Here is a 25,492-nt window from a genome sequence, read left to right as displayed (position 1 = left end):
TCCTTTTAATGATTTTATTAGTATGTCACAAGTTTGATGTCTACAGTACATTGATAATGTAGCTAGATACAAACATCTTCAATAAGTAAATTACATAAGTGTGTCAAGTTTTAAAATGTCTACTCCGAGTGATCATGCATTTCCCATGCATTTGCATCTGCACCCCCAAATTGCACAATACAATCTGTGCTTATCTTCACTGGGTCTTGAAGTGTGCCTCCTCTAAGTCAGGGCAGGAGTGTTGTGCCTTTTTGCAGACCCCGACTTTGAAGAGCATCAATTTGAACTCAGGCATTCCATGGAGCACTGTGGCTACGCTGGGCTTTGCTCTGGTTCAGGTGAAAACCCAGTTACGACTACTGATGTGAGCCACCCAATCCCCCAAGGGCTTGGCTTATTGATGTCCCGGCGTGAGGCCCACAGACAGTTTCTATAACTGTGTTTCCTCCCAGGGGCGGGCGGGGGGAGTCTAGAATTCAGGTGTGCAGTCTTCCAACATGCTGTCAGTGATATAGCTGGAACCAAGATGAGATTCATAGTAACTTTTTTCATCAAAAGTATTAACAGTCCAAGCAACAACCTGAATGCCTTTAGCTGACCACTTCTTCACGTAGTCCCTGGAGAAAGAGGAAAAATCAACCGTTAGAATAATGCCAACTGTCCCAGAAATCTCTAATGGTCTCTAAGTATATTCATTGAGGACTAATAGCACCCAGGAGGAGCCTCTTAACCGGCCTCTGCACTGTAGCCAGACTGTTCCAAGCCCAGCATGAGCGCCTCCCCGACACTGCTGCAGCTTTAAGCACTTCAGCCACCTCCTAAAAACAATCCCTTGCTGCCACGTGCCCCTACTGGAGGCTGTAAGCAGTGGCCTAGCCCCACCTGTTTCTTTGGCCTCATCTTACACCACATTCCCTCTTTCTTTTCTGTGCTGTATTCTTTTCTGTGTGTGAACTGATTTTTCGTGCAATTCCTTGCAAGAAACAGGCTCTTTCCTGCCACCACACTTTGGCACGTGTTTTCCCCCCTGACTTGGATCTCGGCCCCTACCCTCCTCAATTCCCTTCAGATCTTAGCTTAGCTGTTTAGCTGTTACTTCCGTCGGGATGTTTTCCCCGACTCCTTTACTAGGAGAAATTAGACAGTATACATGCACTTTTCTCTCCTATATAGCATTTATCTTAGCTGTAATTTAATATTTATTGGATCGCTTTTTGATTAGCATCTCTCTCTTCCTCTTGACTATAAACTCCACGAGGGCAGGCCATGGCTTCCTTTTTTTCACCACGGCCATCATCAGCTTCTTAATACAGAACCTTGTAATACCATAGGCATACACCAAATATCTACTGAACTGAATGCATGCATGCCTGAAATAATATAAAACTTAAAAACTATAACCACCTGAAATACACAGCCATAAAATTGCCAAAACAGATTCAGAGAACGCTAACACTTTGGGGAATGGAAAGTTTCTCAGAAGCAATGGAGTGGAACCTGCAGGAAAGCTACGAGAGATGAGGCAGGCGCCCCACAAGACATCTTCCCTGGATCCTGTGCTGGTTTTTAAAGGGAGCCAATCACAAGGAAATACAATTTCTCTGTTTCTGTTGTCATAGTTTGACACTATTTCTTTAAAATGCACTAAAAAACAAGAATAATTGATCAGTATCTTTTGGATACAGTGAAATAGGCCTGAACTCTTCCCACCTAAGCAGCTAATGGCATTCCAAATTAATAAAGGCATGGCCGGCTCTGTGGGTGGGAACCAATGCAGGTGTCCACTGTTAATCCTCGTTTTCCAAGAAGAACATTCAGGAAAGATAAAATCTTCCAACTTACGGGGATATAAAATCCTTTTGTGCGAGGAAAGCTGAAACTCCACACAGGTACCACAAGATATTATGCATACTCCAATCGAGCAAAATGTCCAATGCCACAAACATGGACTGTTTCCAGAAAGCATCAAAGCGTGGTTTCCCATCTCCTGTGTGGCTGAGGCTCCAAGGTCTATGAATTAAAGCTGTTACTACATTCTGATCTGTTTGTCTCATCTGAAAAGAAATTTGGGGAAAGAAAGCCATAATCACACCTTAACTCGAATCCCTCTCATTTGCTCTTTAGATTCAGCCAATGTACTCATTCTGAACAAGGAGGTCATGGGTGGTACGCTGCCCCCATGTCTGCTAAACACTCTATCATACATCCTTTGAGAAAATAACGTGTTAGATGTACAGATGTAAATATACAGTGTAAACAAGAACACTTCATCCACAATCCTAAAAGAATTGCAATCCTATCTTTAAAATGAGAACATTATAATTTCAGGGTCAAATTTTAACAATGTCACAAAGAATAACTTTTAATTGGATATGGATTTAAATTATGACTAGAGATAATTAGAATGCAATTAGGATGAAACCACGACCATTTCAAGATGGGCTGGTTAGCTTTTGATCCTTTTTACAGAAAACGGCTAAAAAAAAGTGTGAAAGTGAAGTCGCTCAGTCGTGTCCGACTCTTTGCGACCCCATGGACTGTAGCCCACCAGGCTCCTCAGTCCATGGACTTTTCCAGGCAAGAGTACCAGGGGATCTTCCCAACCCAGGGATCGAACCCGGGTCTCCCGCATTGCAGGCAGACGCTTTAGCGTCTGTGGGGGTGGGGAAACGGGCTGAGAGAAGTGGGGGCGGGGATGAAAACAAAGCAATGGAGAGATGGGGGAGGTGGACGGAATTCTTTCAGTCTGTGCTCTATGCTGCTCTGGAACACGTATCACACATTTTAAAGGTCTGTGGTTAAGGAAGTTTGGGAAACGCTGATTCAAATGTCTGAAAGCCCCATTACACTATTCATCTCAATGACACTTTATATCCCAGTAGGCTCCACCCTTACTGTAAAATTTTAAATACATGCTATGTTGGCCATTGTTGAGGAACCAACTCATTGTTTTGGAAACTGGTGAACAAAGGGCAAAATTAAGCATTTATTTGCTACTGAGTAGCTAAATCACAGATGAGAGTTCCCTTCTACAGAAGAATTCTATCTAGCTAATGTGCTTAAATTAGTTGCTCAGCCGTGTCTGACTCTTTGCAACCCTATGGACTGTATGTAGCCCGCCAGGTTCCTCTGTCCATGGGGATTCTCCAGGCAAGAATACTGAAGTGGGTTGCCATGCCCTCCTCCAGGGGATCTTCACAATCCAGGGATTGAACCCAGATCTTCTGCATTGCAGGCGCCACCAGGGAAGCCCATGAATACTGAGGTGGGTAGTCTATCCATTCTCCAGGGGATCTTCCTGACACAGGAATCGAACCGGGGTCTCCTGCACTGCAGGCAGATTCTTTACTAGCTGAGCTAACAGGGCAGCCCCTAATCTAGCTAATACATGAAGAATATATGACAGACTTAAAATATTGATATTTTACAACTGCTGGTAAATTGCCAGACCTGGCCACTGGCATCAACAGCAGCTGCTGACAAAACAAGTCAGTAAGACATTATGTACCTCCTGATGGAAAAAGACCCTCACTTAAGAAATTACCTTGCCAAGAATAATTAAACCTAATCTGATTTATAGCTGTCATTACCAACTTATAGGAAATATATAGAGGAGACGATGTGTTCAATTGTATCATGGCATAATTAGCAAAATCCAGACTTTGGTAAATAAACTCTACAAAACAGTCTGGTTTCTTCAATAAATATATCACGGGGGGAGGGAGGGACAAAATTTACAGGTTTTAAGATTTAAATTCTAATATGAAGTTCTTATTTGGGTCCTGATGCAAATGAATAATCTGTAAAAAAAAAAAAACCAAAGAACAAAAAATATGATATTTGTGAGACAAATGACAATTTATACATTGGATATTTGATGATCTTAAGGACTTCCTTTTAATGGTTTTAGATGGGATAATTATATTGTGATTATGTTTTTTAAAGATATTTAATGCAATTTTTATGGATGAAATGTCTGGAATCTGCTTCCAAATAACACTGGGAATAAATGGGATTATGGATGAAACAAGGATTATTGTTAAAGGAGGGCTCGCTCTACCATCTACATATTTCAAATTAAGGCATATTTTAAATTATCTAAGTAAGACTTATTTTTTAAAAAGGTCTATTCTGCTGTTACTTAGTAAGATGCAGAGATATATAATTCTTTCTGTTCTGAGAATGCTTACCAAAGTAATCTGAATGAGTTATAAACATAAAAGGAGAAGCTAAAAGGAATTAAGGTACATTAAAACGGAGTCCAAGTACCCTCCCCTTCCCAAATTTTTGTTAATTTAAAAGTGGGGTCTCTTTAATTGATTCAGTTCAGTTTAACAGGCATCTGTCTTATGCTTATTTAGTCCACTGCTATTATCACCACCAACTAACATAATATTAAATACAACAAAACCCCAGAATTTTACCTTATAGATAACTTCTGGCAAGAAAGAGCAGACAATACTATTATTGTATAGTTTAGGAAATTCCATATATACTTTTTTTAGAGCATCAGTAGCCTGTAAAACAGAGAGATTCATGTATTTAAACATCTATTAAAATGCAGTCCCAGCCAGTAACTACTGTATTATTATGTATAACTCTATTAACTACATCAGAAGTTTACTAATATATGGGGATGTTTAAAGAAGTATTGGTAGGTTGCATCATCCACTAGGATGCATTTTAAATTCATACCAGCAGATAAGTAATCAGCTGGGGTACTGCTGCTTTACTATTCTGGTGAGAGGCTCACCTCCTTCTGTCATACTTTGGAAAAATATGGCTGACTACAGGCCAGTGGAGGCTGCAAGCAAAAATTTAAAAGTCTTTTCCTTATATCCCAGTTTAGCCACTAGGAAAAGTCCTTTTATTCCTGCAACTCTATCACTCTCTGCCTTTCCTAGCTGAAGCAGGAGTCAACCAGTCTGGGAACTAGAAAGGATAGATTTTCTCAGTCCAGAGAGAGAGGAAATGTCACCCATCACCAACATGGAGGGAGAAGCAATGGGACAGGGAGAAGCTGGGGAGAGCTGGAAGTCTCCCAACTCTTCCCAGGACAAGCAGAAGTTTCTTTTTGTAGCAGTCCAGCTACTAAATGAAAAGAAATGACACAATTAAAATACTGGCACTGTGTAACCTTTACTGAATTAAGAGATCTGGCCATCGAACAACAGTAGCAGCTAACAACAGAGGTGTCCAGATGTTAAGTGGACTGTAATATTGTTATATCATAATTCTTGAAATACCCCTAATTTTCAGAAAATCACATTTAACCTATAACCAAATATAAGCAATGAAATGCAATACAAAAAATAAGAAAGAAATTATTCATGTCATGCTTCCCTTCACTAATATCACAAAGTATGCGCTGGAGAGTTGAAGTCATTTTCAACCAACAGGCACTGTGTGGGATGTGTCATCTAGATTCTTTATCTAATTCTCATGATGACCTCACGTCTCTGCCCACAAGGAAACTGAACCTGACCAAGGTTAACATTACGCTGTAGTCAGTGACAGTTTAGTCATGATCTCCAATGCCTGCGATCTCGCTCCTGTACTGCATATCTCCAATTTGCTGACACCTGCTTCTTTATATTCCCGTCTTGGTGAATGAGATCACTATGTTCTATCCAAAGCTGCCGAAACCATCTATGAACACCCAGCCAGAAAGCTCAAATAGCCCTGGATTAAAAAACAAAATTTCTTCTCCTCCCTCACCCTTCCTTAGTCTAAGAAAATAAGCAAGAAGGCCAGTACACTGTGGGTGAAACGTAGGGCCTATCAGGGTTCCCAAACGTGGGCCATATCATCAATAAAATCTAAGGTGCCCATTAAAAATACGTGCTCCTTGCGCCCACAACCTGAGCCATTTTTAGGATTCAGTCTCTGAGTGGGGTGGCCTAGGAATCTGTATTTTCAGTATGTATTCCTGCGATTCTGATGCAGACTGACTGAAAACCCTAGATCGAGAGAACCATCAATTTTCCAGAATAATAAATCAGCCAGAGCACCCTTCTCCTCTTTCTTCAAAAATGGGGGTTATTGTACTTAAGTTAGAGGTTCATATTTCAGGTTTTAACAATTATTTTCAATTTTAAATAAAAAATTTTTTCAACATTCTTTATTTTTAATAAAAGCTGGGATCATTAGAACTCTCCACGATTTCACAGGCAAGGATAATGGAGTAGGTTGCCATTTCCTTCTCCAGGGGATCTTCCTGACCCAGTGATCAAACCTGTGTCTCCTGCTTTGGCAGGTGGATTCTTTACCACTGAGCCACCTGCGCAGCCCCTAGCTGGTCATAACTGATCATAATTATCACTGGGGGAAAATACCCCAGTTGTATAAATGCAGAAAAATGTTATTTGTACTTGAAAAGTTAAGAGAACAAACATAATATGAACCATATTTCCCATTGATTTCCACTGCAATAATGTGTTTTTATGTATAAAAGTATATGTTCTAAAAGTTATGCAAAATCTTATTTGAAATGTAATACCATATTTAAAAAAATTAGAGTAAATGAAAGTATAACTATTCAAGTCATAGAATAAAAAAACTGTATGTAAGGAGGACTTCCCTGGTGGTCCAGAGGTTAAGACCGCCTGTCAACGCAGGGGACACAGTCCACCATCTTCCCTGGTCCAGGAAGATCCCACAAGCTACTGAGCAACTAAGCCTGTGCACCTAGAACCTGTGTTTTTCAACAAGAGAAGCTACTGCAATGAGAAGTCCGAGTACCGCAATGAAGAGCAGCCCCTGCTCACTGCAACTAGAGAAAGCCCGTACACAGTAAGGAAGACACAGTACAGCCAATTAAAAAAAAAAAAAACTACACATAAGGGACAGAAATCACACAAAAGCGGCAAATCTCTGTCGAAGATAAATATCCTCTTAGCTATCAGAAGCTTTAAATACAGGAGCTTTCTTTAAATTCAGTCCACAGCTCTCTATCTAAGACTCTTAGCCAGATCCAACCAGTCTCATGTTCAACTTCTGAAGTCTTTTTTATGAGGTTACTAGAGTGGTCTATTCAAGAGTGCCTCTTTACTGTTATTTAATATCTTTTGTGAATGTTTTAATCCAAGAAAGAGAAACCTGACTCTTCCATTTCATGCTAGTTGTTGAATATGAGGAATTAAACAATTCCATCAAAGTTTAAAAGGTTAAAAGATTCCATACTTTACTGCTTCCCTGAAGATGTGGATTTTTGCTTTGTAAACTTCCATTACACAAATATAATTTGTAAAAATAATTTAAGAAGAAAATATAAATAAGAAAATATACAATTAATTTTGAAACAGACTAGCAAATAAAGAGGTATTTTCAAAAGAGAAGCCTATGGAATAAACTGTACCTTATATGCATGGCCCTTGACATCAAAGAAGATTGTGAGGTTATGGTTTAGGCACTCTGCAACGGCTTCTCTTAGGGTAGGGATCTTTTCATTAGGGAAATCATTCCTACAAGAAAGGGAAAAGGAATAGTACAATGCAGGAAAAAAAGAAAAGATAAAAATTAAACGAAACAGACATCTGACAAATGTCTCCCAACCAAAGGAAGAGTGTTTTCACCAACTTCCTTTCTCCAACCATCCCAAAGTCCAAGGACAATTTACTATATCTTCTTAAACCAAATTAAAGATATTCTAGGCCAAAGATCAGCAACAATAAAAATCATTTACTTTTCAGGCATCCACTGGATTTGTAATTAGTACTTTAAAGGGCAGAGTATATGTCATCTTTGGAGAACTCAGAGACTTAATTTTAAGATTGTGACTTCCCCAATAGAGTCTTATGCAGGAGAAATTCCTAGCAATACATATACATCTGTTAACTGTATTGTTGTACATTTAAGTGCAACTTTAAAAAATAATTTTCTCATACATAAATTTTTTTAAAAGAAAAGTTAAGTGCCCAACACACAAGAAACCAGCTTTTCTCACATAATGAAATTTCAGTCTACACGATTTAACGTATGCTAATTCAACCACATTATTCCAGCGTTGAGATCTTGGTTTTGAAAAAGACAAAGATAACTTATCTCAGCGTTTTTGCTTTAGGTGTTGACTTTGAACTTTACATCTTAACAGCCACATCACTGTAACGTGGAAACCAGCCTTTCCCTCCCCTTTGGCAGGGCAATGAAGCAACTGTAATAGTAGACAGCGATTTCAGCAGCCCTGACTCAGAACTTTCAAACGTTATCAGTCTCCTCTTTAAAGTATGACTTCCTTAGGCTGACTCTTTCAGTGCCAAGGAAAAGAAAGTCCAAGGCATCTTGTGGGGAGGACTATAACTTAATCACTGGGTCAAATAAATTGACCAGAGAACTGATATAACATGAATTACAGTAAGAACACATTTTTCCGCATTACAAAGACAAGAGGAGAGGGATTTAAATAGTCACATTACAAAGTACATTATCCAGTATACAAATTCCAAGGTTTAAAAATTACAAGGTTTTTATATAGCTGTTAATGGTGGGATGGGAGTGGGTTCTGTGGTCATAGACGTTTGAGAAACACTAAATTAAAGGTAAGAATTGATTGACAGGGATACACTGACAGATGTATCCCTAAAGAAAACATCTAAAGTATACAGTGTTTGATCTTATTTGATCATAGAACACTTTTCTTCTGGAACATCTTACAGAGCTAGCTCTGATATACACACACACACACACACACACACATATACAAATTTATGACAGTACAAAGTAATTGCCATGTTATTGTCTTGAGAACAATTCTGAATCAAATTTGGCCTCAGTGGGAAAAGATGAAAAACATCTTATTTCTGTTGTTCCTGGCACGTGCTGGTTACTTGGGAAACCTGTATGTAGTAGAAAACAAAACATAACAAAACAACTCTCCTGGAGCAGAATTAGAAGGTACCAGTGTCTTTACGTGATCTCCAACACAAGCTGAAAGATATGTTTAGGCGACAATACACCACTTACCTTAATCTGTGATTTGCTGCAGGATTAAGCTTCCTAATTTGTTCAAATGTCAAATCACACAATCGACCGGTGCCATCCGTCGTCCTGTCTACTGTGCTATCGTGCATTAAGACAGGAATCCCGTCAGAAGTAAACTCAAGGTCCAGTTCCACGCCTGCTGCTCCATTCTTAGCTGCCTTAACAAAAACACCGACGATTTTACTGTCAAGTGGCCACAGATGTCATTTTGCAATCTAAGCACTCAAGATGACCATCATGGCTGGCTAAGCAGACTGTTTCTTTTACTGATTCTATTCCCTTCCTATACCAAACAGCAACCCAACCTTTTTTTTCATGGATGTTAACCTTACTCCAATACAAATAAGGTTAGGTGGTGCTAGTGGTAAAGAACCCGCCTGCCGAGGCAGGAGACTTAAAAGACAAGTTGTCTTGGTCAGGAAGATCCCCTGTAGGAGGGTATGGCAACCCACTCCAGTATTGTTGCCTGAAGGCTCTCAAGGACAAAGGAGCCTGGTGGGCTACAGTCCATAGGGTCATACATTCGAGTCGGACATGACTAAATGACTTAGTATGGCACAGCACAAGGTTAAAAACGTCAATGTAAGTAATTCCATAAAAACTTTGACTTCCCCACTTTTCTCATACTCAGACTGGCAAATGGGGAGACTTTTGGAATTTGCTTTCTCTGGTTGCTTTAACTATATGGGTCATTAATGGCTTCAGTTCAGTTCAGTTCAGTCGCTCAGTCGTGTCCGACTCTCTGCGACCCCATGAATCACAGCACGCCAGGCCTCCCTGTCCATCACCAACTCCCGGAGTACACTCAAACTCATGTCCACAGAGTCGGTGATGCCATCCAGCCATCTCATTCTCCGTCGTCCCCTTCTCCTCCCGCCCCCAACCTTTCCTAGCATCAGTCTTTTCCAGTGAGTCAACTCGTCGCATGAGGTGGCCAAAGTATTGCAGTTTCAGCTTTAGCATCAGTCCCTCCAATGAACATCCAGGATTGATCTCCTTTAGAATGGACTGGTTGGATCTCCTTGCAGTATAAGGGACTCTCAAGAGTCTTCTCCAACACCACAGTTCAAAAGCATCGATTCTTCTGCGATCAGCTTTCTTCACAGTCCAACTCTCACATCCATACATGACCACGGGAAAAACCATTGCCTTGACTAGACGGACCTTGGTTGGCAAAGTAATGTCTCTGCTTTTTAATATGCTATCTAGGTTGGTCATAACTTTCCTTCCAAGGAGCAAGCGTCTTTTAATTTCATGGCTGCAATCAGCATCTGCAGTGATTTTGGAGCCCAAAAAAATAAAGTCTGACACTGTTTCCACTGTTTTTCCATCTATTTCCCATGAAGTGATGGGACCAGATGCCATGATCTTTGTTTTCTGAATGTTGAGCTTCAAGCCAACCTTTTCACTCTCCTCTTTCACTTTCATCAAGAGGCTTTTGAGTTCCTCTTCACTTTCTGCCATAAGGGTGGTGTCATCTGCATATCTGAGGTTATTGATATTTCTCCCAGCAATCTTGATTCCAGCTTGTGCTTCTTCCAGCCCAGCGTTCCTCATGATGTACTCTGCATATAAGTTAAATAAGCAAGGTGACAATATACAACCTTGACGTACACCTTTTCCTATTTGGAACCAGTCTGTTGTTCCATGTCCAGTTCTAACTGTTGCTTCCTGACCTGCATACAGGTTTCTCAAGAGGCAGGTCAGGTGGTCTGGGATTCCCATCTCTTTCAGAATGTTCCACAGTTTATTGTGAGCCACACAGTCAAAGGCTTTGGCATAGTCAATGAAGCAGAAATAGATGTTTTTCTGAAACTCTCTTGCTTTCTCCATGATCCAGCGGATGTTGGCAATTTGATCTCTGGTGCCTCTGCCTTTTCTAAAACCTGCTTGAACATCTGGGAGTTCACGGTTTACACACTGCTGAAGCCTGGCTTGGAGAATTTTGAGCATGACTTTACTAGCGTGTGAGATGAGTGCAACTGTGCGGTAGTTTGAGCATTCTTTGGCATTGCCTTTCTTTGGGAATATTTAGTCAAATTTCACTGTTTACCCACACTCTATGGTATAGACTCTCTGATGATTCCTCTGTGTTTATTGATTAGTTGGCTACTGCAATACTTTGGCATAAACTGGATGAGTCAGGTTTTTGTTGGTTAACTCCATCCTCTAGAGCAGAAACACCAAGCCTGCTTCTAGGAGACACTACATTTGTTAATGTGAGCAGCACTGGCTGTTGGCCAATAAGTTGGTGAGCCCAGTAAGGCACAGAAGGATTTATCTAAAAATAGAACATGAACATAAAGGTTGAAGGGCCACGCTCCTCTGAGACACACGGTCCAACATTTGCTTCCTTGGCTTCTTTGAGACAATGAAGATGTGAAATGTTCAGTATGATAAAGACCTTAAAGTTAAAATAAACTTTTGTAATTTTGCAAAAACATGAAACAATTTTTTTAATTAGGCAAAAAGACTTAATGGATATTAACATTTTGCCATATTTGCTTCAACCTCTTGCTGCCCTAAAAAACAATAATATGTATTATTTTCAGTCACTATTCTAACTGCTTTAAATGTATTAACTCATTTGATCATCAAACCCTTTAGGAGGTACTATTAATATGTTATTTAACTTATACACAGAGTATATCATATGCAGTGCTGGGTTGGATGAAGCACAAACAGGAATCAAGGTTGCTGGGAGAAATATCAATAACCTCAGATACACAGATGACACCACCCTTATGGTGTTAACTGAAGAGGAACTAAAGAGCCTCTTGATGAAAGTGAAAGAGGAGAGTGAAAAAGCTGGCTTAAAACTCAACATTCAAGAAACTAAAATCATGGCATCCGGTCCCATCACTTCATGGCAAATAGATGGGGAAACAGTGGAAACAGTGACAGACTTTATTTTCTTGGGCTTCAAAATCACTGCAGATGGTGACTGCAGCCATAAAAGATGCTTGCTCCTTGGAAGAAAAGATACGACAAACCTAGACAGCATATTAAAAAGCAGAGACATTACTATGCTGACAAAGGTCTGCATAGTCAAAGCTATGGTTTTTCCAGTGGTCATGTATGGATATGAAAGTTGGACCATAAAGAAAGCTAAGCGCTGAAGAAGTGATGTTTTTGAACTGTGGTGTTGGAGAAGACTCTTGAGAGTCCCTTGGACTGCAAGGAGATCCAACCAGTCAATCCTAAAGGAAATCAACCCTGAATATTCACTGGAAGGATTGACGCTGAAGCTGAAACTCCAATACTTTAGCCACCTGAAGCAAAGAACTGACTCACTGGAAAAGACTCTGATGCTGGGAAAGATTGAAGGCAGGAGGAGAAGGGGACAACAGAGGATGAGATGGTTGGACAGCATCACCGACTTGGTGGACGTGAGTTTGGGCAAGCTCTGGGAATTGCTGATGGACAAGGAAGCCTGGCATGCTACAATCCGTGGGGTCACAAAGAGTCGAACATGACTAAGCGACTGAACTGATTAATAGGCTCATTTTCAGATGAGGAAAACTGACAAAGATTAAGAAATTTGCTCTGGGTTACACAAACAAGGATGTGGTAGAGGCTGCACTTTCTTTCTTTTAAAAAAATATTTATTTACTTATTTGACTCCACCAGGTCTTAGGTGTGGCACGTGGAATCTTCATCCTCACTGTGGCAATGTTAACTCTTAGCTGTGAGGCATGTGGGATCTAGTTTCCTGACCAAGGATCGAACCTGAGCCCCTTGAATTGGGAGCGTGGAGTCTTAACCACTTGACTACCAGCGAAGTCCTGAGGCTACACTCTTAACCACATGACCTTACTATATCACACTACAGATACAGCTAGATACAGCCAAATCCCTACCCTCTTCTTCTCCAAAGGTAACTGCCAAGTGGATGTGCATTATTTCCATATCAATCCCTTATAGGTCTTCATATATTTACTACACACTCAAGTATCAGTAAAAATATATGACACTGCAGTAGTGCATGGGTAGACATTCAGTAAACATTAGCTATTGTTATTATGCTATTTTTAATGACTATAGTTGTAATACAGTCAAATTTATTATGTCCTTTATAGGTGGAGATTTGTCTATTTTACTTAAATCCTTTCTTAACCTCACTTATAAAGATAAATAACTGTATTTTTTTTTTTTGAGGCTTCAAAGGTTGATTTTCACATATATTTTACTAAGATTTCCCACTCTAAAAATTCCAATCCCAACACTAACTGGCTATGTCATCTAATTACTTATATTACTCTGGCCTGTTTCATCATTTTTATGATGATGCTTTTCTAAGGATCTTAAGAGTTGTTGTGAGAATTTAGAAATAACGCATGTAAATAACCATGCCTGGTGCCTGGCTCAGAGACAGCACTCAATATAAGCTATTATGACTAGAAAAACACTTATGCCTCAGCGATAAAGTCATTATTTAAGATGTAATGCTTACATCTACACTAATTAAAGGTACATCTTTTTATAATAGTAAAAGTGTACCTTTTCTAAGTTAAAGATATTAATTATGCACTGGTAAATCAACTCTGGTTATATATTTTATAACATAAAACAAGATCACATTTCCAGTATTCACAGTGCATCTCTCTCACTGTAACACAAATGTTAACCTCGTCCTTTGAGGCTAGTAATTAGGTTCAATTATAATTTTATTCATTCAGTTCAGTTCAGTCGCTCAGTCGTGTCCGACTCTCCGCGACCCCATGAATCACAGCACGCCAGGCCTCCCTGTCCATCACCAACTCCCGGAGTACACTCAAACTCATGTCCACAGAGTCGGTGATGCCATCCAGCCATCTCATTCTCCGTCGTCCCCTTCTCCTCCCACCCCCAACCTTTCCCAGCATCAGAGTCTTTTCCAGTGAGTCAACTCGTCGCATGAGGTGGCCAAAGTATTGCAGTTTCAGCTTTAGCATCAGTCCCTCCAATGAACACCCAGGATTGATCTCCTTTAGAATGGACTGGTTGGATCTCCTTGCAGTATAAGGGACTCTCAAGAGTCTTCTCCAACACCACAGTTCAAAAGCATCGATTCTTCGGCGATCAGCTTTCTTCACAATTCATTACGGGCATTTTTATTTGGCAACCACACAAAAAATAACAATGGTGAGAGAATAGTACAGTGTAGTATAGTAATTGATAAATAACCATATAATACAAATTCTTATATTTTAGCAATAACAATTAGTAATAGAATAGTATAGCATAGTATAGTAATAGAAATCAGATCAACGACTGCCTTAGGGCAGAGGCAGGAGTAGAGGCTGACTCCAAAGAGAACACACATGAACATTCTAGGCTGACAGAAATGACTTGAAGTGGTGGCTACCCAGGTATATGTTTGTCAAAACTCATCAGAGTGTATACCGAAATATACCTTTCAGTTCAGTTCAGTTCAGTTCAGTCGCTCAGTCGTGTCCGACTCTCCGCGACCCCATGAATCACAGCACGCCAGGCCTCCCTGTCCATCACCAACTCCCGGAGTACACTCAAACTCATGTCCACAGAGTCGGTGATGCCATCCAGCCATCTCATTCTCCGTCGTCCCCTTCTCCTCCCGCCCCCAACCTTTCCCAGCATCAGAGTCTTTTCCAGTGAGTCAACTCGTCTCATGAGGTGGCCAAAGTATTGGAGTTTCAGCTTTAGCATCAGTCCCTCCAATGAACATCCAGGATTGATCTCCTTTAGAATGGACTGGTTGGATCTCCTTGCAGTATAAGGGACTCTCAAGAGTCTTCTCCAACACCACAGTTCAAAAGCATCGATTGTACGTAAATTATACTTCGACAAAACTGACTTTAAAGTATCTGCTTTAATAAGGCCATTTATTAAATGGCTTTTAATATTTGTATCTATTTATTGACCATGCTGTGCAGCTTGTGGGATCTTAGCTCCCCAACCTCCTGTGTTGGAAGCCTGAAGTCTTAACCACTGGACTGCCAGGGAAGTTCCAAAGTCATCATATTCATATGGCTTTTGAGATACTATTCACATACCATAAAATTAATCCATTTAAAGTATACAATTCAATTTTTTAAAGCATATTTGCAATTGTGCAACCATCACCACAATGAATTTCCGAACTTCTTCATCACACCCTCTAAAAAAAAAACCCATACCCATTAGCAGTCAGGCCCTACTTCCCTCTCCAACCCTCCCAGTCCCCGGAAACTACTAATCTACTTCCCTTTCTGTGACTTTGCCTATTCTAGACATTTGCTAAAAATAGAATTATACAATATGCAATCTTCTGTGATAGGTTCTTATACTTAGCACACTGTTTTCAAGGTTCATTCATGTTATATGTGTATGAGGACTTCACTCCTTTCCCTGTGAAACAATATCCCATTGTGTGGATATAGCACATTTTACTCACTCTTTCATCAGCTGATGGACATTTCCGTTGTTTCCATTTTTTTGCTATTATGAATAATGCTTTGAATATTTTTTTAAAATGAACATTCTCGTATGATGCACATTTTTACATGGTGCATGTTTTCAATTCTTTTGAATATATACCTAGGAGTGGAACCACTGGTTCATATGCTAATTCTATACTTAACCTTTTGAGGAACTGCCAGACTAGTTTCCCATCATCAGTGTATGAAGGTTCCAATTTCTCCATAATCTTGTCAATACTTCTTGTCTTTTTGCTTATACGTGTCCTAGTGGGTATGACGAGGAAAGGTACACCCAACTTAATGCAGAGTTCCAGAGAATAGCAAGGAGAGACAAAAAGGCATTTTTCCATGAACAATGCAAAGAAATACAGGAAAACAACAGAAGGGCAAAGAACAGAGATTTCTTCAAGAAAACTGGAAAAATCAAAGGAATATTTCATCCAAAGATGGGCACAATAAAGGACAGAAACAGTAAAGACCTAATAGAAGCAGAAGAGATCAAGAAGAAATGGAAAGAATACACAGAACTGTACAAAAAAGATCATAATGACCCAGATAACCACGATGGTGTGGTCACTCACCCAGAGCCAGACATCCTGGAGGATGAAGTCAAATGGGCCTGAGGGAGCACTGCTGCCAATAAAGCTAGTGGAGGTGATGGGATTCCAGCAGAGCTATGTGAAATCCTAAAAGAAGGGAGTGGCAGCTGCGAGGCACTGGAGCGACTTTAAGATGTCATAGCACCTCCAGTACTGGAGCTCCAAGTTCTGCCACATCTTTGGCCAACCAGCCAGCCAGAACTGCTACGACTCTGTGCCCATCACCCACAGCGTCCCAGACAATCATTTTTATGCTGTGAACCCCAACTTTATTGCAGTCGTGACTGAATGTACTGGTGGGGGTGCCTTCCTCGTCATTCCCTTGCACCGGATGGGAAAGTTGGATCCCCACTACCCGAAGGTCTGCGGGCACAGAGGGAATGTCACAGATGTCAGATGGAACCCTTTCAATGATTTTGAGATCACCTCCTGTTCTGAAGATGCCACAATTAAAATCTGGGGCATCCCCAAGCAGCTGCTGACCAAGAACCTCACAGCTTTCAGGAAGGAGCTGGTGGGCCACACCGGCAGAGAGGGCCTGATGGAGTGGCACCCCACGGCTGCCAACATCCTCTTCGGCTCCGGCTATGACTACGAGGTGATGGTCTGGAAACTGGATTCAAAGAAATCTGTAATCATGAGCCCCATGAAGACAATTAACTGTCACCAAGACGTGATCCTCTCCATGTCCTTCAACACTAATGGCAGCCTGCTGGCCACTGCCTATAAAGACCACAAGATTCGGGTTCTGGACCGCCAAGCAGGGGCCATCCTCCAGGAAGCCAACTATAAAGGGCACCGGGCCAACAAAGTGCTGTTTCTGGGCAAGCTGAAGTAGCTGCTGTCCACAGGCACATCCTGATGGAACAACTGGCAGATGGCCCTGTGGGACCAGGACGACCTCTCTGTGCCTGTCACAGAGGTGGACCTCGATGGCTACCCGGGCGGGCTGTTTCCCTTCAATGATGCGGACACCAACATACTCTACATGGGTGGGGAAAGGAGACAGGAACATCTGCTACTATGAGATCAGTGCCAACAAACCTCGCCTGAACTACCCGATGGAATACTGCTCCTATAACCCACAGAAGGGGTCAGCATTGTGCCAAAGAGAGGTCTCAACGTGTCCTCCTGTAAGATCTTCCGTTTCTACAAGCTGATCACAACCAAAAGCCTTATCAAGCCCGGATCCATGATTGTACCCTGGTGGTCAGAATCCTACCAAGAGGACAACTACCCATCCACGGCCAGTGCCCAGCCCTCTCTGACAACCCAATAGAGCCTGTCCTGATGTCCCTTAGGCCTGGTGCCGAGCTGCTGAGCCCGCAGCCTCTGCCCTCAGAGAGATCCCTCTCTGTCCCCACGGCCCCCACCTCGCCTCTTCAACGAGACAGAAAGGCTGGTTGCAGAGGATGGTCGGAGGCCCGTCTCCCTGCTAGAGGAGAAGGCGCCAAGGTGGGCGGCAGAACACAGACTGGAGAAGAAAATCTGCCTCACAGACAGCTTTGACATCTTCGAATGCCCCCCACCAAAGACAGAGAACGAGCTGCTGCAGGTATTCTACCGGCTTTAAGACGAGATCCAAAGGCTCTGGAAGCTGGTAACACAGGACAAAGTCCAGGCCAAACAGTTGGAACTGGAGATCAGAAACTTGTGGATGAGCTCAGAGGCTCTGAGCAGTCCTCTGACATCCTCACCCTCAGGGATACCAGTCGGCTCCATGGGGAGGTCCAGAACCAAACCACAGGTCCTCTGAGAACACCCGCTATTTCTGTATTTTTTACTAGAAATGAAACTCTTGGTCACTGAAAGATTCCAGTGGGACCTGCTGCCAATTTTCCATTTGCCTTCTTGAAACAATGGTGACGAAAACTCTTTTTAGATGGTACCTTGCCTTTGGTTTACCTGTTTTGAACAGTCCACGATAACTCCTGAAGGGGAAAACAATACTATAGAAAGTTGGAGCTGGAAGGACCTAGGAGGTGAAGCCGCCTCTGGTTTTCAAGCTGTGGTTCATAGCAAGGTGGGGATGGGAAGGTTAAGCCAGGAGGGCTGTTTTGTAATATTGGCTTCTATGGAATACATAATTCTGCTACTAAAAATAAGAAGTTTGCAAAGCAAATAAATAAATAAAAAATCCTAAGATGATGCTATTAAAGTGCTGCACTCAATATGTCAGCAAATTTGGAAAACCCAGTAGTGGCCACAGGACTGGAAAAGGTCAGTTTTCAATCCAATTTCAAAGAAAGGCAATGCCAAAGAATGTTCAAATTACCCTACAATTGCACTCATTTCACATGCTAGCTAAATTATGCTCAAAATCCTTCAAGCTAGATTTCAGCAGTATGTGAACAGAGAATTTCCAGATATATACTCTGGATTTCGGAGAAGGCAATGGCAAGCCACTCCAATACTCTTGCCTAGAAAATCCCATGGACAGAGGAGCCTGGTGGGCTGCAGTCCGTGAGGTCGCTACTAATCGGACAAGACTGAGCGACTTCACTTTCACTTTTCACTTTCACACATTGGAGAAGGAAATGGCAACCCACTCCAGTGTTCTTGCCTGGAGAATCCCAGGGATGGCGGAGCCTGGTGGGCTGCTGTCTATGGGGTCGCACAGAGTCGGACGTGACTGAAGCGACTTAGCAGCAGCAGCAACTCTGGATTTAGAAAATGCAGAGGAACCAGAGGCCAAGTTGCCAACATCCGCTGGGTCATAGAAAAAGCAAGGGAATTCCAAAAAAACATCTACTTCTGCTTCACTTACTACACTCAAGCCTTTGACTGTGTGGATCACAACAAACTGGAAAATTCTTAAAGAGACGGGAATACCAGACCACCTTACCTGCCTCCTGAGAAATTTGTATGCAGGTCAGAAAGCAACAGTTAGAACTGGACATGAAACAACAAACTGGTTCCAAATAGGAAAAGGAGTACATCAAGGCTGTATATTGTCACCCTGCTTATTTAACTTACATGCAGAGTACATCATGAGAAACGCTGGGCTGGTAGAAGCACAAGCTGGAATCAAGATTGCTGGGATAAATATTAATAACCTTTAATATGAATATGCATTAATAAACACCCAAGGCAGTTTAAACAGAGAGAGTAGGGGCTTTGAGAAAGGTCCAAAATAGAAAGTTGTTTAGATTTTACCTAAGTGCAATAGAAAAACAACTGGAGGGTTTTCAAAATTGGCAGGATTTAATCTGAATTATACTTTTAAAGCTGCACTCTGGTCCCTCTGTGGAGACTGAACTGCAGGTTTAATTTCATGCTTCAGTCACTGGTTGTAATTGTGAATCTTTCTGGAATGCATTCATTTCACCTCTCTCAAGTTTCTCCTTCTCTAGCTATTGGAGAAGGAAATGGCAACCCACTCCAGTGTTCTTGCCTGGAGAATCCTAGGGACGGCGGAGCCTGGTAGGCTGCCGTCTATGGGGTCACACAGAGTCGGACACGACTGAAGTGACTTAGCAGCAGCTATTCTACAACCTACCACAAATTCTACCACTGTCAAAATGTCTTCCCTGAATTTTTACAAAATGGAATGTTTAATATAAATTATGAGCTGCAAACAAGCACATGGAGGAAGAACAGGACAAAAAACAAACTCTGAAGGGAACAAACTACATACTTCTTTTGAAGTCAAGAGGGACGTCTTCTGCAGTCTGTATTAGCTGTCTTCAGCAGCTAAATTCTGTCGTGGCTAGACAGTTCACTGACAATGACCTCAAGCTAAATGACATCTCATTTCCTCTTAAAACCAGGAATCAGCTTGGAACAGTGTTATTTACTCATAATTACATAAAGACATGCTCAACCTAAACACATAAGGTATGGATGGAATTTAGGTATAATTCCCTTGCAACACAACAGGATATGACACTCGATCCATGTGTGTGTATTTTGCATACACATAGTTCCACATTTAACATGGTTTATATTTAGTTGACATGTTCCTGGCCAAACCACGACATCCATTGGTAAATACTTAAGAATACCTTCTGTGCTCAACTAATACTGAGTTATACTCTAAGGCATGGACATAAACTTGGGCAAACTCCAGGAGATGGTGAGGGACAGGGAAGCCTGGTGTGCTGCAGTCCATGGAGTTGCGAAGAGTCAGCTAAGACTTGGCGACTGAACAACAACATACTTTAAGGCAATTTACATAAAGGTAAGTTGAAATGAAAGCCAGTAACAATTAATGCTTTTTTCTCTAGTAATTATTCCTTTTCATGACGATTTTATCTCCTGTGTAGTTATGTCACTTCATCCAATCTTTCAGTTTGTTTAGAATAAGAAATACATTCTTCACTATCTTTAGACTTGTTTTTAAAATCTATTTCAACTGGAGAATTACTTTACAATACTGTGATGGTTTTTGCCATACGTCAGCATGAATTGGCCACAGGTATACATGTGTCCCCTCCCGCCTCACTCCCCACCTCATCCCTACAGGTTGTTAGAGCTCTGGCTTTGGGTTCCCTGCATCATACATCAACCTCCCACTGGCTCTCTATTTCACGTATGGCAATGTATGTGTTTCAATGCTATTTTCCCAAATCATCCACCTTCTCCTTCTCCCACTGTGCCCAAAAGTCTGTTCATGTTTTTTTTTTAATTATATATATTTTTTTATTGTTTTACTTTGTTCTTTATGTTTTAAGACTTATTTTTAAGCAGAATGCTAGAAAAGCTACTCGGTCTCCCTTCTGTCACAAAAAACTAGAGAGAAAGAAGCATAAAACACATAACTTGGTTTATAAACAGTCAGGTGCCCTTCACTAAATTAAAACTGCCTTCTGACCCCCTTCCTTCTTCAGATTTAAAACTTTTTACCTTTACTCTGTGTTTAGATTCTTGGTCCAAAGAGCTAAATTCGTGGAAATCTTATCTTGGGCTGAGCACTTTATGTAGACTACTTTACTGAATCACAACACATTAGGAAACTAAGGTCAGAGCTAGGATCAGAGTGAGGCGAGGTATGCTATGCTTGCTACATCCTACCCGTGACTCTTACTGGGACACAGAGCACTTTAGTAACTCGCTCACCATACAAAACTGTCTGTCCCCTAGCTGGACAAAGAAAGATCAGTCCAAATTCAACATCCTGGAACATGAATATTCTAATCTACAACTGAGAGCACTGGGGCTTGGAATCAGAATGTGATACCGCGCAGGGCCCAGCGGAGCTCGTGGGCACAAAGACTTATCTGTGTCCCCTCACTTCTTGTATTATAGGAAACAGCTTTCAGTCAGCCTCCATGACCTTCCCTGAGTTCCAAAGAGCAGATTCAAGCAGTTGTTAATCAGGGAAGGGAGTGGATGTGAGACCGGGGAGAAACAGCTAAGAGCAGTCTTGGGGCAAGGTCCTGTTTCCCTATCAACAGATAACACAGCAATATCTTTGAGCTATTTTACAGGTACTGAAACCCCCTCCAGGTGGGAGAATTTATGATTAACGACTGTACGCTGCCCAGAAGCATGTAGACCCCGGACCAGTTGGACCTGAAGGTCCAAGATGTTGACTCCCACTTACCTCACCACCAACCCATCAGAAGAATGTCCACGGGCTGATCATGCCCTCTTTAAACAATTACTATAAAACTTCTCACTATCTTCCCAAAGTGGGGACACATGGTTTTGAGGGCATTGGCCCACTGTGGCTCCCTTTCCCTGGCAAAGCAATAAAGCTATCTTTTTCTACTTCACCCAAAACTCTGTCTCTGAGATTTGACTTGGCACCGGTGTACAGAGAAGCTGAGCTAACAGAATCAAAGGCTGAATTCAAGAAAGAGCTGTGTGTGTTTGAGCCAGTTTACCTACAGACTCAATGTTAAAATGTTTCAGAGAAATGAGAGGATCAGATATATTTTCACAGATGCAGTAGTGCCTAGATAACTGCAAAGCTCTCTTACTAAGTAAGCTACCATTATGATGAAGTCTGGAGACTGCCAAGAGAGTCTTATGAAAAGGGGAAGCAGAAATCATCAGATGTCCTGCTGCCGGGGTTGTCTGACCACAGGGATCCTGATAAGGAGATGACCTGGATACTTTGGAGGACGAATAAAGACAGCCCCCGAATAAAAGAATATGTCTTTATTTTATTTTAAAGAATATGTAAGCCAACCACTGACCAAGACTCTCCTTAACCAGGCCAGACTTCCTGCTTCATTCACACACCCGCCTTTGTTTAGCCCCTTGAAGTCAGGCCATATACTATTCTGTTACCTAAGGATCCCAACATCATTCCCACCTCAGTACCTTTGCACTTGCTGTTTACATTTCCTGGAGCACTTTTCCCCCAGATTCATGGGTGGCTCTTAATAATTACGGTTTCAGTTCAAAGGTCACTTTCGAACAGGATTTCTGTCTACAGTAGCATGACTTCTCCCTCTAATCATTCCTTATTGCGTTAGCCTATTTCTTCACTGCTCTCTTAAAAGTACCTTATTTATGTACTTACTTGTTTAAGGCCTGTCTCCCCTACTCCAACGCCACGCTCTGTGAAAGCGGGGACCCCTTCTGTCTGGTTCATGACTATCCTCAGTCGCCGGCATATAGCAAATACACAAGTATTTGCAGTGTTCCATAAACACCTGGAAGTCCGGAGATTTTCCGGCATTCAGACGGATTGATGGCCACTTGAACGTATTCTTTGTGGACGAATGGGGCCATCATGAAAAGGCTGGGGAACCTTCGGAAAGGCAGGCAAAAGTCCAAGCTCCCAGGAAGGGAGCAGGGGCGGGAGGCGTGGGGGACTCACCTGCCGAATGGCCGCCAGCGTGTTCTCGGGAGCGTCGTGGCTGCCTCCGCGGTGGGCAATAGCGGAAACGCGGTCCCGCGGCTTGAGCACCTGCATAGCCCTGCGGGAGGGCACCGGCTCAAAGCTGAAGAGGCGCAACAGGAGGTAGAGGCTGCCAGTGAAGAGGCAGGCATTGAAGGGACTGCGCGTCAGCAGCAGCAGCACCACCAGCAGGAAGGAGAAGGGGCCCATGAGGCCCCCCTGTTCCTCCCACAGCCACATGCCGGCGCCCGCACCGGCACGGATGGGAGGCCCGGACCCGCCGGGCTCCCAGGACAGGAGACCGAGAAGCTAGGACGACAGCCCAAAACGCCGGCTGCGGCCAGCACCCTTTGAGTGGACCAGCGCCGCACAATGGCGGCGGCCTACTTCCGGAGAAGGAGACCGAGGCCCAGCCAATCAGGGCCGAGGATCTCCAGCCCGCGGGGCGGAGCCGCTGCCAAGGCAACGGAGGCGGGCTCAGGCTCCCAGCCGGCATTCCAAAGTGGCTGTGGGTTAATCTGCAGTCCTGACTTTTATCAAGGCTTTCAAACACTAGAAAGAAGGGGAGGGATATAAGAGCAGTCTTAAGGTCGTAAGACTAGAAAAGATCTTAATGACTCCATTTTGCCATCAAGAGACCTGCCCAGGGTTCCTTTGAAGGGGCTCGACGCTTCGGCTATTTATTAGTTTAAGGTATGCAAACACCGGGGCTTCCATTGTCACTCAGCTGGTAAAGAATCCGCCTGCAATGCGGGAGACCAGGATTCCATCCCTGAGTTGGGAAGATCCCCTGGAGAAGGCAAAGGCTACCCACTCTGGCCTTGGAGAATTCCATGGACTGCATAGTCCATGGGGTCGCAAAGAGCCAGACACGACCGAGTGGCTTTCACTTCACTTTATGCAAACACCAGTCCAGATGCTCAGGGCAACAGCAAGTGAACAGGACCGACAGGGTCCTTGCTCTCATGGTGCTTACTTTCTCGTGGGGGAAAATAATAGTGTTAGAGTGTACAGCTAACATTTATAGAGCACATAACCATGTTACAGGTTCCATTCCTGAAAGTGTTTTATGTATTATTTATTCTCACAACAGCTTCAGTTGCGTATTTTCTCTGGAGACTGAACTCAGTCGACTTTAGAAGTATGTTTCAGATTCAAAGGGAATAAAAGAACATAGCAAAGCAAACTACTGTAAAGTTGCACTCATTTCTTATGCTCAAAATCCTACAAGCTAGGCTTCAGCAGTATGTGAACTGAGAACTTCCAGATATACAAACTGGGCTTAGAAAAGGCAGAGGAACCAGAGAGCAAATGTCAACATCTGTTGGATCATAGAGAAAGCAAGGCAATTCCAGAAAACCATGTACTTCTGCTTCATAGACTATGCTAAAGCCTTTGACTGTATGGATCTCAACAAGCTGTGGAAAATTCTTAAAGAGGTGGGAATACCAGAAAATCTTACCTGTCCCTTGAGAAACCTGTATGCAGGACAAAAAGCAACAGTTAAAACTGGAAATAGGACTCAGACTGGTTCCAAATTGGGAAAGGAGTACATCAAGGCTTTATATTGTCACCCTTATTTAACTTATATGTAAAGTATATCATGCAAAATGCCAGGCTGGATGAATCACAAGCTGGAATCAAGATTACCAGGAGAAACATCAAATACCTTAGATATGCAGATGATACCACTCTAATGGCAGAAAGTGAAGAAGAACTAAAGAGCCTCTTAAGAGACTAAAAGTGGAGAGTGAAAAAGTTGGCTTAAAACTCAACATTCAAAAAACTAAGATCACGGCATCTGGTCCCATTACTTGAAGTCAAATGGAGAAAGAGTAGAAACGGCGGCAGATTTTTGTTCTCATGGGCTCCAAGATCACTGCAGATTGTGACTGCAGCCATGAAATTAAAAGACTCTTGCTCCTTGGAAGGAAAACTATGACAAACCTCGATAGTATATTAAAAAGCAGAGGCATCACTTTGCCAACCAAGGTCTGAATAGTCAAAGCTATGGTTTTTCCATAGTCGTGTACAGAAGTGAGAGTTCCTTCTCACAAAGAAGGTTGAGCACTGAAGACTTGATGCTTTCAAACTGTGGTGCTGGCAAAGACTCTTGAATGTCTTTGACAGCAAGGAGATCAAACCAGTCAATCCCAAAAGAAATCAACCCTGAATATTCATTGGAAGGACTGATGCTGAAGCTGAAACTCCAATTTTTGGCCACCTGATGTGAAGAGCCGACTCATTGGAAAAGTCTCTGATGCTGGGAAAAACTAGGCCAAAGGAGAAGGGGGCAGCAGAAGATGAGATGGTTAGATATGCCTCACCAATTCAATGAACATGAGTTTGAGCAAACTCTGGGAGATGGTGAAGGACAGAGGATCCTGGTGTGCTGCAGTTCATGGGGCTGCAAAGAGTTGGGCATGATTCAAGGACTGAACAACAACAAAAATCAGATTGTAAAGCTGGAAGGGATTTCAATAATGCCCTCATTTGATAGACGAGGAAACTGTGGCCAGGAGAAGTGAAATGAAATGAGCTGATAATGGCAGAGTCAGGACTAACATCATGCTGCCCAGTTTTATGCCATGAAATTTCTACTGCTACTCCTCCTAACCTTACTTCTCCTCCTACTAAGGTCTAATGATGGGGCTTCTGTACAAGGAACTGCAAGAATTATCTCAAGTATTCCTTACAACTAC

General features: G+C 42.3%; 1 protein-coding gene and 1 pseudogene across 4 annotated transcripts; one reads left to right on the top strand and one right to left on the bottom strand.

The window, feature by feature from the left end:
• GDE1 (glycerophosphodiester phosphodiesterase 1) lies at window positions 1–23,179 on the bottom strand. Of its 4 annotated transcripts, XM_088832883.1 has the most exons (7): window positions 22,768–23,179; window positions 22,470–22,554; window positions 8,962–9,137; window positions 7,358–7,463; window positions 4,425–4,517; window positions 1,843–2,054; window positions 1–617 (listed from the first exon to the last, which is right to left on the bottom strand). In XM_088832883.1, the coding sequence occupies exons 1-7, from the start codon at window positions 23,028–23,030 to the stop codon at window positions 470–472; spliced, it is 1,083 nt and encodes a 360-aa protein (XP_088689009.1). In that variant the 5' UTR covers window positions 23,031–23,179; the 3' UTR covers window positions 1–469. The 4 variants fall into 4 exon arrangements, with proteins under 4 accessions (XP_088689009.1, XP_055265551.1, XP_088689008.1 ...); XM_055409576.2 differs by lacking the exon at window positions 22,470–22,554 and having other exon boundaries at window positions 22,770–23,179; XM_088832882.1 differs by lacking the exon at window positions 22,470–22,554 and having other exon boundaries at window positions 8,962–9,133; window positions 22,770–22,909.
• Window positions 16,131–17,753, top strand: LOC129545416 (coronin-2A pseudogene; annotated as a pseudogene).
• Window positions 23,180–25,492: the final 2,313 nt, after the last annotated feature.

This window comes from Moschus berezovskii, chromosome 27 (genome assembly GCF_049115385.1).
Source record: "Moschus berezovskii isolate FMDL1 chromosome 27, NW_MosBer_1.0, whole genome shotgun sequence".
NCBI classification, from domain to species: Eukaryota; Metazoa; Chordata; class Mammalia; order Artiodactyla; family Moschidae; genus Moschus; species Moschus berezovskii.
This window is presented reverse-complemented; position numbering and strand designations above follow the sequence as displayed.